Source organism: Hakea prostrata, chromosome 10, assembly GCF_041222555.1.
Source record: "Hakea prostrata isolate BN-2017 chromosome 10, UWA_Hpros_2, whole genome shotgun sequence".
Lineage (NCBI taxonomy): Eukaryota > Viridiplantae > Streptophyta > Magnoliopsida > Proteales > Proteaceae > Hakea > Hakea prostrata.
In genome coordinates, this window is record NC_142609.1 from 43,011,477 (window position 1) to 43,028,892 (window position 17,416).

The 17,416-nt window shown below is 37.0% G+C and overlaps 1 protein-coding gene and 1 pseudogene across 1 annotated transcript; both read right to left on the reverse strand.

The window, feature by feature from the left end:
- Positions 1–621: 621 nt before the first annotated feature.
- On the reverse strand, positions 622–8,565 carry LOC149003183 (putative methyltransferase PMT3). Its single transcript, XM_089136902.1, has 8 exons — positions 8,368–8,565; positions 6,694–7,230; positions 6,403–6,567; positions 6,072–6,254; positions 5,140–5,734; positions 3,562–3,674; positions 3,252–3,472; positions 622–2,390 (listed from the first exon to the last, which is right to left on the reverse strand). The coding sequence occupies exons 2-8, from the start codon at positions 6,976–6,978 to the stop codon at positions 2,066–2,068; spliced, it is 1,887 nt and encodes a 628-aa protein (XP_088993028.1). The 5' UTR covers positions 6,979–7,230; positions 8,368–8,565; the 3' UTR covers positions 622–2,065.
- Positions 8,566–11,307: 2,742 nt separating this feature from the next.
- LOC149003184 (xanthotoxin 5-hydroxylase CYP82C4-like) lies at positions 11,308–14,944 on the reverse strand (annotated as a pseudogene).
- Between the last annotated feature and the right edge of the window lie 2,472 nt (positions 14,945–17,416).

A 17,416-nucleotide genomic window follows, 5' to 3' on the forward strand; every position in this document is an offset into this window, starting at 1 on the left:
TCCCGATTCGATTTTTACCCCCAAAAAAGGTTAATCTCACTCAATTGGTAATGACCAATGCATAATAGTGAAGAGATTGTAAATTTGATGATACGTTTAATTTTGAGACTGGTGGCAATGTGATGATCAAGAATATGTATAACATCATGTTTTTGTATTGAGCTTTTTTTTTCTCTTTTATGCTATAGTCATCTAATTAAGTTGTACCTTGACTAGATCGGCCCTTTTGTTGTATGAGTGGCCAACTATCTCTACTTTGGTATCTGAGGTTCATCTAAGCCAGCATGTGCATACCTTGATTACATCCTTAGGGGGGAGCTTTGTCATCCACAAAGGTCAAACCCATGACCTCTTTGTCGTTTGCAAGGGTCGAACCCATGACTTCCAATGAAAAGTATGAATCTTACCACAAGGTATTGATGATCAAATACTATGTAAAATACACTCAATTGAAAATTCAAGAGGGACTTGCAAGGCAGTTTGAGATTTCTGGTAGTGCCCTTCCATATACTTTATATAATTAATTTACTGAAAATAAGATTTTGAACACATGTCAAGTATTTAAGCATGTAGATTGTAATTTTTCATCTTCATGTGTCCGATTTCCAATTATTGGAACTTCACTATTTTAGGCTTTTAGCAAGTTCGTACAACACATTGCATCAGCATCTGTGCCAAAAAATTTAAGGGATTCTTTTCTTTATTTATTTTTTATTTTTTAACCAAAAATTTAGTGAATGACTGAAATTCCAGGGCAACCATTACCCTGTTCGTCTGCGCCAACAAAATCTGCTAACCCTGCAACTACTCAAGTTGTTAATGCATAGAAACCATTGAAGATACATTAATGCCAATTATCAAGCTTTCATGCAAACGTTTCAGTTGCACTTGATTACCACAAGATCTTAGAGCAACATGTCCATGAACCAGTTATTGTGAACTCATTTGTTCACGACTACCCTGCAATTGTTTCAGGTGTCCAGGCTCTAAAACTCTTACAAGAAAGTTACCAAGAACAAAATTAGTATACTCTTACAAGAAATGAATTTCAACGGTCAAGCTTCCCTGCAATTGTTCAGTTACAGTTGACTAAGATACAGACCCATCCATAAGCATTTCCTAACCCTTAGACCCAGGACAGAACAAATAATAGTCGTGAAACCCCTGGAGTCTGGATAACCACCCTGTTGGGGGAGCACATCACATATTGCTGTGCTTCCCTGACGTTTTTTCACCACAAAATAAGTGTGGACCCATGTCTGAGTATTGATAAAATAATTCAAATGTGAGAACCCAGCGGATCTCTTATAAACCCCACTCTTGTCGTGCGGTGGAGAGTATCAGGAGAGCAATATGTGCTACCCAAAGGGAGGTGATCCAGAGTCATGTCACCCCCATGGAATACAAAAATCCTGACTTGTGTTGTTTTCATGAGGACTTCCATTGACCCCATTGAAACAGGGGCCAAAGTCCGGAACAGAATACTCTCCCCATTGTCCCTCTCAAGTCTGCCATGTTGGGTGCTCCATCTGAACTAAACATTTTGGAGTGAGATCTTTTGTAGATCACCTTGCTGGTGGCATTACCACATTGCTCAAGTTCAGCCAAATCATGCCAAATGATAAAAAGATAGAATAGCAAAAACTGAAGACAACTGATTGATGATATACTTGAGACAGTAAGCCAACAGTGGAAAGTAATTGACTTTGATTATAAAGAAAAAATTGACAGCAACTCTGATACTCATAATTTCATTTTTCTTATCCACTTTATCCCATATTCTCATGTTTCTATGGTTACTAGGATCAGCTAGAGTTGTATTTATCGACAAAAGGAATTTAATCTCATAATACCGAATCTGAATGGACAAAACAATGTCTAACTGTGGCTATTAGCCTAAAACTAAATTACTAATGAAAAATACAAAATTTGAAAAGAGAACTCAAATATTACACAAGTAGGGGAAGAAAATTGATATACCATCAACATCATTAGGACCGTGTTGCTTGGTTGAAACACATGTTGGCGAGGCTATTGATCAATGGCAAGGTGGAACGTAAGAAATTTATGATGCAAAATCCACGAGGCCCTCGTTTCTGGGCCACATCTTCTTCCGAATAATAAAGACCATCTCATCCTCATCGTGCTCTGAATCAGCTTCAGGGTCAGCTGTTCCTACCCCTTCCCAGTGCAATGCTGGTAAATACTTTTTGATATACTCCACCACCGGCCGCTTGTCCCGGACAATGATAAAACCAGATGGTCTAAGTATACGGTCCATCTCTATAAGGAGATCCTCGACACTACATTCTTTCTTCACCATGTCAGATATGATATTCCAGGCATGCAGAAGATCATAAGTTCGAGGGTAGGTAGAAAATGCCTCACACCTGTCAACAGAAATATCCAAGCAGTCATTTATGTGTTATTAATAAATCTAAATCATTTTAAGAATCAAAATCCCAGAGTCATGTTCGTCCCTAACACCTAGTGTTAAACCATTGGTTTCTTGATTCAGTAATCATACAAGAAAAAACATGAGAGAAAACAGGCAAAAAGAGTCACATAAGGATTAAGTGGGAAATTCTCTAGTCACAGGTAGAAATAAAAAATGTTACTATATTCTAGTTATGGCCAATAGAATTTATTGAAAGGGGGGGGGGGGTTCTCTGCAGAAAAATTATCCATCAGAAGTATATTCCGAATCCAAATTCAGTATCATCCGAGTCTTAATAGGTACTAGTGTCTTCAACCACGTTAGTATGCATTAGAGTAAAATCAAAGAGAAGTAAAAGAAAATTAAAACTGTTGAGATGTAAAGGCATTCTGGCAGCCTGAAAGACACAATCATCAATAACAGCAGGGAGCTTGTGTAGTTCCTAACATTTCTCATCTTTAGCAAATTCAGAGATTATACACAGTGCACAAGGATCTCGCCGTGCGGGGTCCGGAGGGAAAATAATGTACATAGCCTTATCCCTGCTTCCACAAAGAGGTAGTTTCTAGACTCTAACCCATAACCGCTCGGTCAAGTGGAGCAACCTTACCATTGTACACAAAAGAAATTCAGTTAAGGCTACTTTTACTTTTCTGGCATTTGGCCAAAAAAAAAAAAAAACACAGAGCCTTAGCATTTAAGATTTATGTTGCTGATATATTGCGGCCACCAGGAAGTATGGCAAAATGATGCATCATTGTGTTTTCTGACCAAAAAAAGGGTTAACATAATGATTCAAGAGTCTGTTGCATACCAATTGTGTAAAGTCCCTATCAGGCCCCTGTCATATATTATCTTCAGTGTATTTGGTCCATTTTCTGGCACAACATTCATCACCCAAACATTTTTGTCTTTCAGAGCAGCTGCAAAGGATCCTAAATGAGCCTTCATGTCCATCACGTTCCTCAGAGTGCCAGGCTTAGTCTTAGGACCTAAAATGTTCCAGTAACTCTCAACCCTTAGTCTCCAAACCCCCTGCACCAAATTAAACCAATCAAATCCCAAGTCTTCTTAAGTAGATTCCAGAGGCAAGTACATGCAGATGAAATGGTTGACATGATTACCATGTCCTTTTCGAATATTTCATTGGAATAACCAAAATCAGCAAGACGTGGAGGAGGAGAACCTAATCGAGCTGGCCAAGGAACCAATCCACTGCCCTTGACCTGGTGCATTTCTGATAAAAACAAGGAAATGTTTGAACATCAATCTCTGCTCTTGTCAATGAGAAAATATTATCAGAAAAGAATGAACAAACAAGAGTCAAACATATGAAAACTGAAAACAAAACTTACAGTTTAGACAAAAACCAGTAAGAGTGACTACCATTTTAAAACAAAAAGAAAAGGCCTGTTTCACCCCATAATGCAATAAGCCATTCTCTCTCTCTCTCTCTCTTCTTTTTCTTTTTTTTTTTCTTTTTTCATTTCTTTTTCCTTCTAAACTAGGTCTTTGACATCCATCAGTCACCAGGTGAATGAAGTCTCTTATAAAAGCCCTAACCCATCTCTACGTCGCATGGCAACAAAGGCCAGCTTACAAAACCATTTTCCTCTTGATTTTTCTGCTTGGGCACCTGCTATATTTGATAAATAAAATATTTATACTTCCATTGGGGTTAACACTCATCTTTTTAACAAATATCAACTTGGATTTTCTACTTGGCCTTCTTAAAATTGAGCTGCAGCATGAAATATTGGTCAAAAAGGTTACAGTAAGTGATTCTCAAAACAGAATTTAAGTAGGTAACTAAAGTGTACGACCAACAATGGTATATGGTACAGAGTATTGGGCTGTTAAGAAGCATCATACAGATAAAGTCAGTGTAGCAGAAATGAGGATGCTAAGATGGATGAGTGACAAAATTAGGAAGGATGAGATAATGAATAATCATGTTAGAGTAGCCCAATAACCAATAAGCTATGAGAAAGTCGATTAGGATGGCACAACCGCATTCAATGGAGACCCTTAATGTTCCTGTATGGAGAAGGGATTTAATCCAGATTGAAGGAACTAGAAGAGCTAGAAGGAGACCTAAGATAACCTTACGAGAAACGGTGAGAAAGGAAATGCATGGCTGAAGCCTTGAAGGTATTGCCTCAAATAGAGTTGATGGGAAGGCAAGGATCCATGCAGCCTACCCCATTTAGTTGGGATAAGGCTTGTTGTTGGTGGTGGTGGTGGTCGTGGTGTGTTGTAACAAATCCAAATATAAGATTTGGACGTGTAGCATAAGGTTAATCCATACAGAGTTCAGACTGCAAGAATTCCAGACCATACAGGATCATGAAACAGAGTAACTTGATTATTATAATTATTATTACTATTATTTTCTAAAGAAAGGTCTATGGCACTAATATAGAAAAGTAACTGCTAAGCCTAGCATGGAACTGTTATGTATAAGAGCTGACAATTAGGTAAGGCCATGGATACGCAAAATCAAGTGTGACTAAGCAGCATTCAGAAATTATTTTTCTATTAGATTGCTAGAAAGCCATAAAACTTTAATTATCCAAGCTAAAATATAAAATAATTTACTGTTGCATCTAGAGGCAACCTTAAGAATTTAATTATTTAAGTTAAAATATAAAATAAATAGGCAAACTCAGAGATCATAATGTAGGAAGATTAAGGGCACTCACGGTCAGAGTAAGGTGTTATGCAAGTTTCCATTGGCACACCCCATGCCGCATTTGGATCATCATCGGTTCTGCAGAGAGGAGGTTGGGTACCAGGTTCTCTTTCTAAGTAACAGTCATTTGTCAGTGGTTTAACCCAAATGACTGTTTGGTTTCTCTTGGCTGCAATTTTCCAACACATGCGTTCCACAAGAGTACTCATTTCCCTCCATATTCTTCGATCTTCTTCATCTTGTGCATATGCTTCAGGAGATGAGTAGACAAAATACCCTCCAGGACGGAGCAACCTATCTAACTCAAGCAGAAGGATCCCATCTCGTTGAAGCCAATCAATCCTACAGCGAGAACAGTGAGCAAGTTCAAAGGATCTACTTGGATAAGGAAGCCTCATCGTTCCCAAGACACCAAGGTATGCAGGAATTCCCCTCTCCAAAGCAAACTGGATCTGGTTTTGATGCACATCATTTGGTGCCAAAGACATCGTTATTATATCTGATGAAAGAAGATAAGCTCCAAAACTTGCAACTCCACAGCCCACATCGAGCACTGTGCGGACCCTTCCCTCATTGTTCAAATTATTATTTGAAAAATTGAGCATCTGCAAAGACAAACCAGAAATAAGATGATTACCACACTAGTGCAGTTGAAGACACTTTTCAATTTAAAAGCAACCACTATTTAAAAAAAAAAAGAAGAAATGGAAATCAATAAGTAGACAATAAAATCATACCGAATGTCTATAAAGAGCAGATATATACTTGATGAAATTAGTATTTACCATAGTTCATAACATATTTATAGGTTCAGCCATGGCAAGAAAATATCTTCATAGAATACTATATATTTGCTAAACAGCAAGGCAAAATGAACCAAAGAAAATTCTTGTTTTGTCTTTCTCCTTGCCTCGTAATACAGTTAAAAATAAAGTGCCTTACATTTGCAATGGAAGAAATATATTTGTCAGCTCCATAATGAAAATGAGTGCCGCCTCCAGGAAAGACAATCTTTTCACCTTTGACAACCATCCAGTTCTGGTCAGACTTCTCATGTGCAAGATGAGTATGAGGAATATTTGCTTTCCATACTTCATCTCTGCTTCTAGGCCACTTGATTGGGATCTGAATGGTAACCAAAACAGATCAATTGACACTAATGTGTTCAATATTAAAAATAAACATGGGGAATGAAAATTTCTACAGTCCTATTTGCCTATTCCTAGTGTAATTCAAATTTTTGATCATTTAAAATTACACTAAATGAATCAACCTTATAGCCTGGTGGAGGAGGAATCAAGCAATTGTAACGCCTTTCAGGTGGAGGGCAATGTCTTTCATAGTGCTCCATCAAACCCAAATCCAGCTTCAATCTCAGTTGGGTCTGAAGGCTTCTTTCTAGGCAGGGAATTATCTCTGAATATCGAACATCACAGACCTTCAAGGCAGGAATTGAAGTACAGAATATTGTCAAGGCTACAGTTCAAATAACATAAAATTGTAGGTGGGGATCAGGGAGAACTAAATGCTAGTAATGATTTGGGGGGGGCGGTTTGAATCTTACAGGAAAACTCTTTGGCACGATGTCATCCTCCCCATCTCCAAGCCCAAATTTGGAAGAAGATTCCTCTTGCTTGTTTTCAAGATCGGTATCTTCATCAACACCCATATAAGACGACCCGAATTTTTTTAAGGATTTGCTTCCATATTCCAGAGCTGATGCCCCATCATGAATTCTGGTACCAAAAGGCGATCCAAAACAAAAAAAGATAAAAACAAAAAAGATTGACACGCAACAAAAGGCAGCGACTAATCGCTTCTTTTGGACCCCATCTGTTCTTCCCCTCATATTGACTTGGTGACAAGTGCTTCAAACAAAGCGCTCGTTATAGTATCACCAGCTTTAAAATATTAAGAGCATAGAACAGAATGCTGCACTGCTTCAAAACTAACCCTGGAGACTTCCAATATCCAAGCTAATCCCAGTATTCCTCAGTACTGCTTGAATTATGCCAAAATTGAAATTTTCAAACATATACGATGGGAGATTATTTGCAGTTATCAGCGATCCAGACAAGAATCATCAGTTTGAAAAACAACACTGCAAAAACCCAAGACAGAAGCTATCAGCAAAATTCACAAAGTCCTAAAAAGCAAAACCAACAAGGCATTACATTACCAGAAAATAAAGTTGGATCAAGGATTCTCAGAGATTGAATAAGAAGACTATTTTACAGCTTATACAATATTTCTAGTTGCACCTACGTAATCAGAACACTAATTCCAAAAGAATAGTTGAGCAAGAGAAGGAAAATTCAGTTGAGTTGACCAAGACCCACAAAAACTACAAGCCTTGAAACTGAAGTAAACAAGAAGAAAGTTGTCACACACATCAGACTTGATATGAAGAACAAATCACAGTGCAAACAAACCTAATATGCTACTGATAATATTGAAAACATTCAATTACTGCAAGACTTGGAATTAAAAATTTTGATGACTGTAACTTCATAAGTTTGGATAGAAGCCGCAAATATGAATAATTACACTAACGGAAAATAAAATCTGTCTTAGGCAAAGACATGCTGTACATCCATTTCCACATCATGGTCCCAGTTACACACAACCCATCTGAAGTCCTGGTTATTAGCAAAAATCAAGCATTGCTTTATTCCGCGATCTGGCATTTACCGCCGACACCCCCCCCCGGGTCTCTTTCTTTCAAAGCAATAAATTGACCCACCAAATCAGCGAAGAGCAGTGAAAACGACTTCTCCAGAAATCAGTGTCGGTAATATTTCACCAAAAAGAAAAATTAAAACACAATTTAAACAAAAAAATACGAATTTGTAATTTAGCTTCCGCTTTCCACAACTTCATATCGTTCTAAGAAGAATAAACCAATACACTAATAGCTCACTCAATGAACTAGAACACTTAGATCTGGAACAAACAGTAGAAGGAAGAAACACAAGAATCAAACTAGGCCAAACTCACGTCCAAGACGAACTCAGAAATCCAACAAAACAATACAAAAGTCCTGAAACGATCACCGAACATTTAGTTCCATCTCAATAAACAAAGAATTAATCAGATCCACCAATCTGTAACGATAATTCAATCAGATCTAACGAAAAAAACAACAAATTGCCATGTTTCTCTGAAAACCTCAACTGGAAAGAGAATCAAATTAAGAAGCACTACGTTACAAGCAAGCATAAAAAAGGAATGCACTAACCTATTCCACCAAATGTTTTCTGAATTGGATCTCAATCCACAAGGAGTAAAGAAACTAGAAACTCCAAGATTTTCCAATGGAGTTGTTGAGTTGAGCACATGAACACAACGAGAGAGGTGAAGAGAGAGAAGCCAGCGCTCTAACAGCGCGGCTAAATAGTGAAAACTGAATCTAGTTCGATCTCAGAGTGAACGTCTTTAGTAAGCTCAACCTCTTATAAAGGAGTACATTTGTTACTTTATTTTTTTATTCGGGAAAAAGAGAAAGTATAGGGTGAAGGAAGGCCCAGCATAATATCTAGCGTAACTTTTTCCTCTTTTAGCAAATTAGAAATTAATAAATAAAAGGACTTGAATTTACAAACCTGACCACTCTATATTCTACTCTATACCAATGCCCCCCATTTTCTTTTAGTGAAATCTTCAGTGCTACTCTATGAGTTATCCAATTTATCACTTGGATCCCTAATTACTAACAATGATAGTTTGAATCAAGTTTTTACTTATTTATTTATTTTCAATATTAGTTTCATATTTTGAGTTTAAAAATACTATTCATGATATATATCACCAAAATTTTGTGAAAATTTATGATTAGGAGAAGAAGAAAGTAAATAATAAACCATTTGAGCATGTATTTATCATTCAAGGGTACTCTTGTCTTTTTAAAATATTTAACTTGTTTATAGCAACACGAAATTCTGATTTTCTAACTGGAGGAATTATTTTTAATATATTTTTATCCTATAGAGGGTTTGATTGATAAATTAGATAACTCAATGAGTGGCATTACTGTAAACTTCCATTTTTAATTAATAGAACAAAAAAAATTTACTTCTAGGACCACGGTTTGATCCCATTGTTAAACAATGAGGTAAAACATCTTAAGGGTATTATGGTAAACATGGACACAAGTAAAATGATTGATGATAGATGAAGGGAAAGAAATCGGGACCACTAGTCATGCTGACCATGATCTTCTATGGTTGACCAAGGATCATGTCGTTACAGTTACACGGCGCTTCATTATTCAATTTGTGGCTTGGTAGATTTTTATTTGCTGCAGCGGAGCAGCCTGCAGCCTGCAGCCAAAGGTTATGATCGCATCATGTGTACCAGTTTATGTTCAACGGTTTAAAATGCAAGGTTGTGTGAGTAATAAAGAAGCGCCTAGACTCATATTGACTTCGAACTTCATACCCATACACTATAGATTTGGATGTTCTTAGTTGCAGTATTTTTACTTTTCAACAATTGCTCATACTCCACCTCTTGAAGCCTTCAAATTCACCAAAAAAAATCAGATTTCTCGTGATTGATTCGAAGCGAAAGTATGTGATGATTCCACCAAGTGCATCTGAAACTTCATGAATTAAAGCAATTGTACAAAAATCTAAAATTCATAATTGCCTAACCAAATTGGTCCAACTAGGTTTACATTGCTTGGTAAAGTTTCAATTGAGCATTTTTTTTTCATCTTCCAAAACTTAGGATTTCTGTGGATTGTGAATATCAATGGTGTTCTAAATTTTTTTTTAAGGAGTTTCATGAGAGAGCTAAAGGGAACAACAAAGTGGGGATTTGTCTTCTCATGTGAATGAAGACAACTACGACGGCTTTTCAGGGTTCTCCTAAGTTTTTGTCATTCAATGTTGAGCATTAGGCGATGCTCTCTCTCTCATGGCCTTAGTCTTGAAATCTCCTTTGTGCAAAGGCGTTTGATGTCTAACACTATATGCAATGGAAGTAAACAAATCTGGTAATGGCGCCCAGAAACACTGGAGATCATCTTCTACGCCTTGGACTCCCACCAGAGGATTATTTGAGAGGATATGAGGTTTGAAGTCGCCATGAGTCAAGGGGCTTTAACCAATCAATTGCTACATGTTGTGTTTGACTTCGTCGAGTTTACATTTTTTTCTTCTCACGTTTGAACCAAGAAAATGTCTCAAGCTGGGTTCGAACTTCACTCCTACTTTGCACTCGAAACCAGATCTTAAAGACTTCCAATGTCTTGTCACGATGCTAGATCAGCACCCAACTTATTTCACATCTGTATAGTTAGGGTTTCTTATTGGAAATTTGCAAAATATTAAACATTTGAATGTAAAAAAAAAAGAAAGTTGTATTTACATAGATATCTCAATCAGTTTATTTTACACCGTTAGATCACTTTCTGTCCACGTGGCCTCATTGTGACCGTTCCCTGCAGGCTGTGGCTGCTGCTGCAAATAAAAATCCTGGTGTGATCGAGTAAGAACAATGGACCAAATTGTTGGGCAGTTTATAAAAAGGGAAACCGTGGACGGTCCTGTTGATTCATATTCGATTATAGTCAAGTCCTATTGATTCGTATTCGATTATAGTCAATTTTGATTTATTTGAACTGAAATTTGGGCTGACCAAATCAATTTATGAGTTTCGAGTCTATTTGGTTACATGAATCCAAATATTTCAAATCTTTGGACTCATGAATCTGAGATATATATCCGTTTAGTTGTGAAATTCTCTAGATTCATGAAATCTAAAGATACATTTTTTTACACTAAAAACATGAATCTGTAGATTTATGGGTATGGGGTGAAATCCAGAAATTCCATTGCTAGTTTGCTACTATAAAAGTGTTATACATTTGCGCATTCACAAAAATCACGTCAACCAAATAGTTTTTAAGGATTAATCCACTGATTTCATCCACAACCAAACAGTTAATTTTATAAATTATGACTCCATAAATTTGAAATCTCTAGGTATTTGAAATCTCTAGACTCATGTAGCCAAGCAGGCCCGAAAGCATTTTCTGAGCCGTAAGTGTGTCAATAAGGTGAAATTGATTAACATACCATATCAATAACTATTATGTGAGAGAAAGTGAACAACATGTAAATCTAATTTAATACATTCCAAACATGGTTTTGATAAATTATTCGAAGTTTAGTTTTCACTTTTCATATAGTTTAGAAGGACGACGTGGGTTGTGAAGAACTTGAAGAGGTGTTGCTTTGGGTAAGGTGATGCTTGCACCTTCACTCGGATTCACATTCTCTGTAATTCTTTTTTCTGTAATTCCCTGTAATTCCCTCATAGAATTGTGCCATGTGGCATTTAAGTAATCCAATGGTTACCCAACAAACTAGAGTTTAAATAAAATTCAAATTTATTGGTGGATTTAAATGAAATTCAAATTTAGTTTAAATTAGATAACCTTTTGAATTACTTAAATGCCACGTGGCACAATTCTATGAGGGAATTACAGGGAATTGTAAGAAAAGGATTTACAGAGGATGTGGACCCCCCTTCACTCATATCCACTGATGTAGCTGAAGGGTTCATCACATCAAACCCATGAAGAACACGAGCAAGAGCCAAGTGAAACACTTGTGTGGCCAACGCAATTCCAGGGCATGGCCTTCTTCCAGCACTGAAAGGGATGTAATCATGTTGTTGAGCCTTGAAGTCTTTATCAGCATGAGTTGTGAGAAATCTTTCAGGTTGAAACTCGTTTGGATTTGACCAAACATTTGGATCTCTGTGTAGTTTCCATATGTTCACAACCAAACGCGTGCCTTTTGGAACATGAAACCCACCTAACTGGCAATCTTCCATGGCTTGGACAAGGTTCTTTATATCTGACTCTTCCACATTTCTGTCTTTGCCAACATGAAAATCTAACTCATCTTGAACCCTTTTTAACTCATGAGGATGGTTTAGTAGTAGGGAAAGTGCCCATGTTAAGGAGTGGAATGTGGATTCAGAGGCACCTATATATAATAAGCACCTGCAAATAGAAACCCAAAAACAACATTTGTGACACTGGGGCAGAAATAAAATAGAGAGCAAGAATAGCGGCATGGGTCCGGATAGAGGTCAATGTTCCCCTCACATTTATTTGAACTCGACTTTAGTGCTACGCACTTAATGCACTACATTGTGCTGTGATTTTACAATCGAGATCGAGATCTCGACCGTCCGTTTCTTAAAAGTGTGATAATACACTTTTTGAGAATGGACGTTGAGTATGTTAGTCTCTAGTGGCAAACATGCATTAAGATAGATCATCATACTCCTCTGGGTAGTCTTAGTCACTCTCCTTCACAGCTCTTAAGCAAGTTTTTTGGGTTCTCTGTAGTAATTGGGTCTTGGCATCCTTCTCTGACATTCCATGGCTGGATTTTAGGTCACCACTCTCTCACTCTACCATTAGTATAAGTACTGGCGCGTGTCAAGGCTATACTTAACCCAATGCAAGTCATCTCTTGAGGCATATAAATCTCGGAGTCGGATACCTCCCTTCGGTGCTTTGATACCAACTCTAGCCAATCCCCCTAGCCGGTACCTTAATTACAGCACCCAAGCAATTTTATATATATTTTTTATCACATATTAGAGGTGGGGCCCACTAATGATCTCATCTTTGCTTCATTTTATCATCACTTAAAAGTGAGTCACATTCCCCCTTTGCCCTAAAGACATAGAATCTAGACTCTGATAAGATGATATAATGGGGAGAGGATCTAGGTTGGACAATGCCATAAATAAACCTTATCTACATCGTTACAGTGAGATAAAATAACTTTAATTTAGAGAGAGAAACATACCAGCACCGTTGCCTTGATTACAGTATCACGATCATAACCATATGTTAATTAACTTCTCCTTATCAGGAAACATTTAGAGCCTCACATCTACGAAATCTTCTTGTTCACGATCATGATCTCCTGCTATTAATTTCACTTTCTCTTTGCGAAAATGATCTTCCAACCAATTCCCAACTAAAAAATCCATTTCCTTAGCCACACGTTTCATGGCTTTCAGGTGTCCTTGCAAATTCATCCACTCAAGATAAGGCAATGCATCTGATACAACAAAAATAGCCGTTAAATGTGCATTTTTGAAAATTTAAAAAAATGCTTACATATTTTCTTAATTTTTCTCATTTTATATGTGAAATATCATTATTTGGGTCCCTCCAAAAATTAAAAATAAAAATTTAAGATATAGATGATGGGTACAAGTGTCATTCTTAATCATAAACAAATGGTTATCATTAAACCCCTAGTTTTAATTAAAAACTAACTCATTCTCTATGAATTTCTCCCTATATTCTCTCTCATATTTTCATTCTTATTTATTCTCATGAATCTCCTCTTTTATTCTTATTTTTTCTCTTTTTTTTTTCCTTTTTTTTTCTCACATGTCTAACAAAATATTGGAGTAGTTAACAGACATTGGAATTTTCAGAAATCTTCTCCACAATTATCAGTATTCACTCTTTCTTTCTCAAATTATTCATCTCTCTCTCTCACACTCACGATTTTTCTAGTATTCATTTCATAAAGTACAATATTTTTTTATTTATTTAATTGTTCTTTCTTTCTCTTAAAATTTGATTTTACTAATAGCAATTTGAATCTCGTTAGAATTCAACCATTGATTTTATCAGATCTAATCATAATTATTGATTTTTTTTAATCCTTAATTTTTTTTCCTAAAATTTCATTCTTATTAATGGAAATTCAAATCTCGCTTAGAATTTCAGCTTAATTTACCTCAATTTTTAATGAGGCCCCACACGTCAAAATATAAGTAAATTTTATGAGATGGGACCCAAGGTGAGTCCCACGTTGGCCCAAGTATATTCGAGCCCCCCAATGTTCAATCCTGGCTCCGCCCCTGATTCCAGCGACATCTACAGTATTGAAGTAACGTTTCCCTGCAATAAGCTTTTACTGATGTTGAAAGTAAGGCGACGAAACCATTTATTCATCTCCACAACAGCTGAACCTGCAATATTTTTGTTGACCCAATAAGAATACAACTCTTTAATGCATGTATCTACTTCAATGGTTCTTATATGCTGTAGCATGTCAAGCCTGGTTTTGGAGAGAAGCTGATGAGTGCTTAGCTTCTTAAGCTCACGCGAGTAAGCTCCTTGTGGGGCAAATCCAAAGACAGCATAGTTATAACCCAAGTACTTCCCTGCAGCCACTAATGGCCTTGAGGCCAACACCCTGTCTTGGGTAGTAAAACATGTTAGGGTTAGGGTTTTAAGCACGAGGTTGCTTAAAGCATTACATCTTGAATATCTAGATTGAAATACCCAGACCGTTGCTTCCAGCTAGTATTTATAGTGTAAATATTGAATTCTATTGATAATTGGACTCTCCTACAAAAGCCCATTACACCATTAGATCGTAACTAATCTGATGGCTCATATTAGAACATGAGTTGAGTATGACTCAAATACCTCAACAATAAGTTGGGTATAACTTGAGTACCTCAACACAAGTTGGGTATGACTCAACAAAACACTCTTTGATCACTTCAGGGCCACTGATGAGTAGGGCTTGGTGTACACCGAGACGTAGTGATACTGCTGGACCGTACTTATCAGCGATGGTGCCAAGTGTTCGAGCGAGGGGAGCTTGAACTCTTAGTAGATGGAGGTGACCAATAATGGGTAAGGCACCAAATGGTTTAGGGGCTAAGGTTTTAGTGTTGTAATGAGTGATGGATCTTGTTCCTTTCCATAGGTTGTAGAGGAAGATTAAAGCAAAAATGGCTAGAACTGGTTCCATTTTTGGTAAATCTGGGAAATGGGATGGAGAAGAATTGGGTATTTAAAGTGTTTGTTTGGACATTAAAGAGGTAGCTTGCTCTTATCTGCTATATTGATAGTGAATCAAAGTCAGAAAATTAATTATTTCATGGCGTTGATAATCAATGAAGGAGTTCAGCATGTGGAAGTTCAGGGAGTTAAGAAGGTATGGGGCCATGGGTTAGGAGATATGAGTGACAAAGGCCCGGAGTTTGGAGGGAGTCTGGATCCTCTCCCATGACCGCAGATTATAAAGGGGCCCACAGGATATTGGTGATGGGATTTATTTTTTTAATTTTTTTTACTTGTGGACCCCATTTGTGGTTATAAAGCGGTCGGGAGAGTACATAGTGCTTCCTGAGATGATCCATGCACACTCCCTAGGATGGGTCAAGGAATCGAGGTCGTCGTGGTGGGATTGGGATAGGGACTAGGGTTAGGGTTGTGTCAGAGAGGAGGGCTGAGGTCATGAAGGTTGTCTTAGGAGGCAAAATGCTACTGATGTAGGGCAATGGTAGTGAGCTAGGATCTTCTTCCCTTGAAGAGGCTAGGTACACCCCCACGACACATTCAAAAGGAAGGTGGATGAGTTCGAAGGTAATTTTATCGAACTGACCCCCGGTGGTCAAGAAAAGAGAATGAAAAGGTAGAAAAATTATCTATACCCAAACACCTGTTTGGGATGGAGACCATCATCCATTCTTATTTGCTTGTGTTTGGCTGGAGAGGATGAGTGTGAATCATCTTTCCTGACGGGGAACACTCTGTGTTCTTCTGAAGGCTTTACAACCACAAACTATATAGGGTCACTAGCAAAAAATAATAAAACGTTTTAAAAAAAAACCCATCACCCTAATCTTGTGGGTCCCTCTGTAAATTGTGGTCAATAGCCGTCGGTGTGCTCCCCCCGTTGGGAGAGATGATTGGTTTCATGTGAAATGATCCTTACAAATCGTAGTAAGGTTTAAAGTATCTGTATCGGATATCATATCGATTAAGTGATTTTAAGAGAATATCACATCGTATCAAGTGTTATATCATACTAACCAATACATTGTGATATGATTTACTACATTTCCTCTAGGAAACAAGAAAATCGTATCATATTAGCTATACCCGATTTGGGTTACGTACATATCGCCTAGTATCATATTTCATATCATATTGTGGTATAGTTTAATACATGCATAGCCGTGAGTATCAATGAAAAACAATCTTCAACTACCTTAGAGTCTTTCTGCCCCTATTTTATTTTATTTTTTGGTAAATTAAAAGAGGGGATGCAGTAGCAACGACCTAGCGCCCTCCCGCTACGCAGTGTTCGGACTTTTTATTGTTTCTGTCCCCATTATTGATCACCAAGATTGGTCAATGGGAAAATGTTTTACGCTTTTGAGTTTTCTATCTTTTACGAACCACCCATTTTACTCCGAACCGTTGGTGTATTTTTGTGCTAATGTTTTATGACCTAAACAATCAACGACAGGGACAGAGGCCCCCAAGAAAATAATGAAAATATTGATTTTTATTGATCCCACACTAATAAAATAATTAATTCCATTTCTTCCCTTCAAACCTCTCTCCGAAAAGGGTAAGGATGTTTAGAAGGATTAGCCATTGGGTGAGAAAGTTTGACTGCCCATATTAATAGCCAATTTTCTGAAATTAATGATAGTGATCTCCACGAATTTCTATTCAATAGTCAAACAGACATAAATTCTGGTGTTTCACATATCTTCCAAAGACGATTAATTGTTACCCAAGATGATTCAAGAGGTAGGTAAGAGTTATAATTTTTTATTTTTTATTTTTTTGGGAGAAAATGATACTTATATTAAATTAGGTAGACCACCTCATTCTACTTATTAAATAGTGACCACTTGGTCTATTAGGAGTTTTTGTTTATATTTTAATTTTATTTTAGGGGATTTTGACGGACTTTACTTCAGTTCAGCGAGATTCACAACCATTGGATAGTGTTTTTCGGTCAAAATTTTGATCTTGACCGCTTGTTTTTTCAACGATCGGGAACAAAATATCAACCGAGATCTGAATATAATGATAGATTTTTTTTCTCATTAAACTGAAGCAATTTCTAATTGACACTGTCATTCATTATTATTTAACTTTTTTTTCAGTCCCAAAAGGGATTAGATCCAAACTGACAAGGAAAGTATTTTATGAAACATGATTTATTTTTCAAGTTTCAGAAATTTTGGATTTTACTTGAGTCTTGCACATTAAACTAAACACTATAAGTCATCAGATCGAAATTTCGATCAAAATTTTGGATCTGACGATCTGAAATCTCGACTTGACAATGACCTAAGCAGTTTCAAAAATTTTATGCTGGCCGAATGAACCTCAGATACTAAAAAAATAAAACAAAAAATTTTGTGAGTTTGGCTACCTTATTTTGAATTTCCCCTACTGATGGGTCAAACAAAAGTCT

What these genes read in the sequence shown, in the direction of transcription:
- LOC149003183 (XM_089136902.1), bottom strand. Translation starts at nt 6,978, where the DNA reads ATGAGGGGAAGAACAGATGGGGTCCAAAAGAAGCGATTAGTCGCTGCC. An exon ending in CATAACACCTTACTCTGACC is followed by an intron (nt 3,675 to 5,139) that starts GTGAGTGCCCTT and finishes TGTTTTTATCAG; the next exon opens with AAATGCACCAGGTCAAGGGC. An exon ending in ATAGGGACTTTACACAATTG is followed by an intron (nt 2,391 to 3,251) that starts GTATGCAACAGA and finishes TTCTGTTGACAG; the next exon opens with GTGTGAGGCATTTTCTACCT.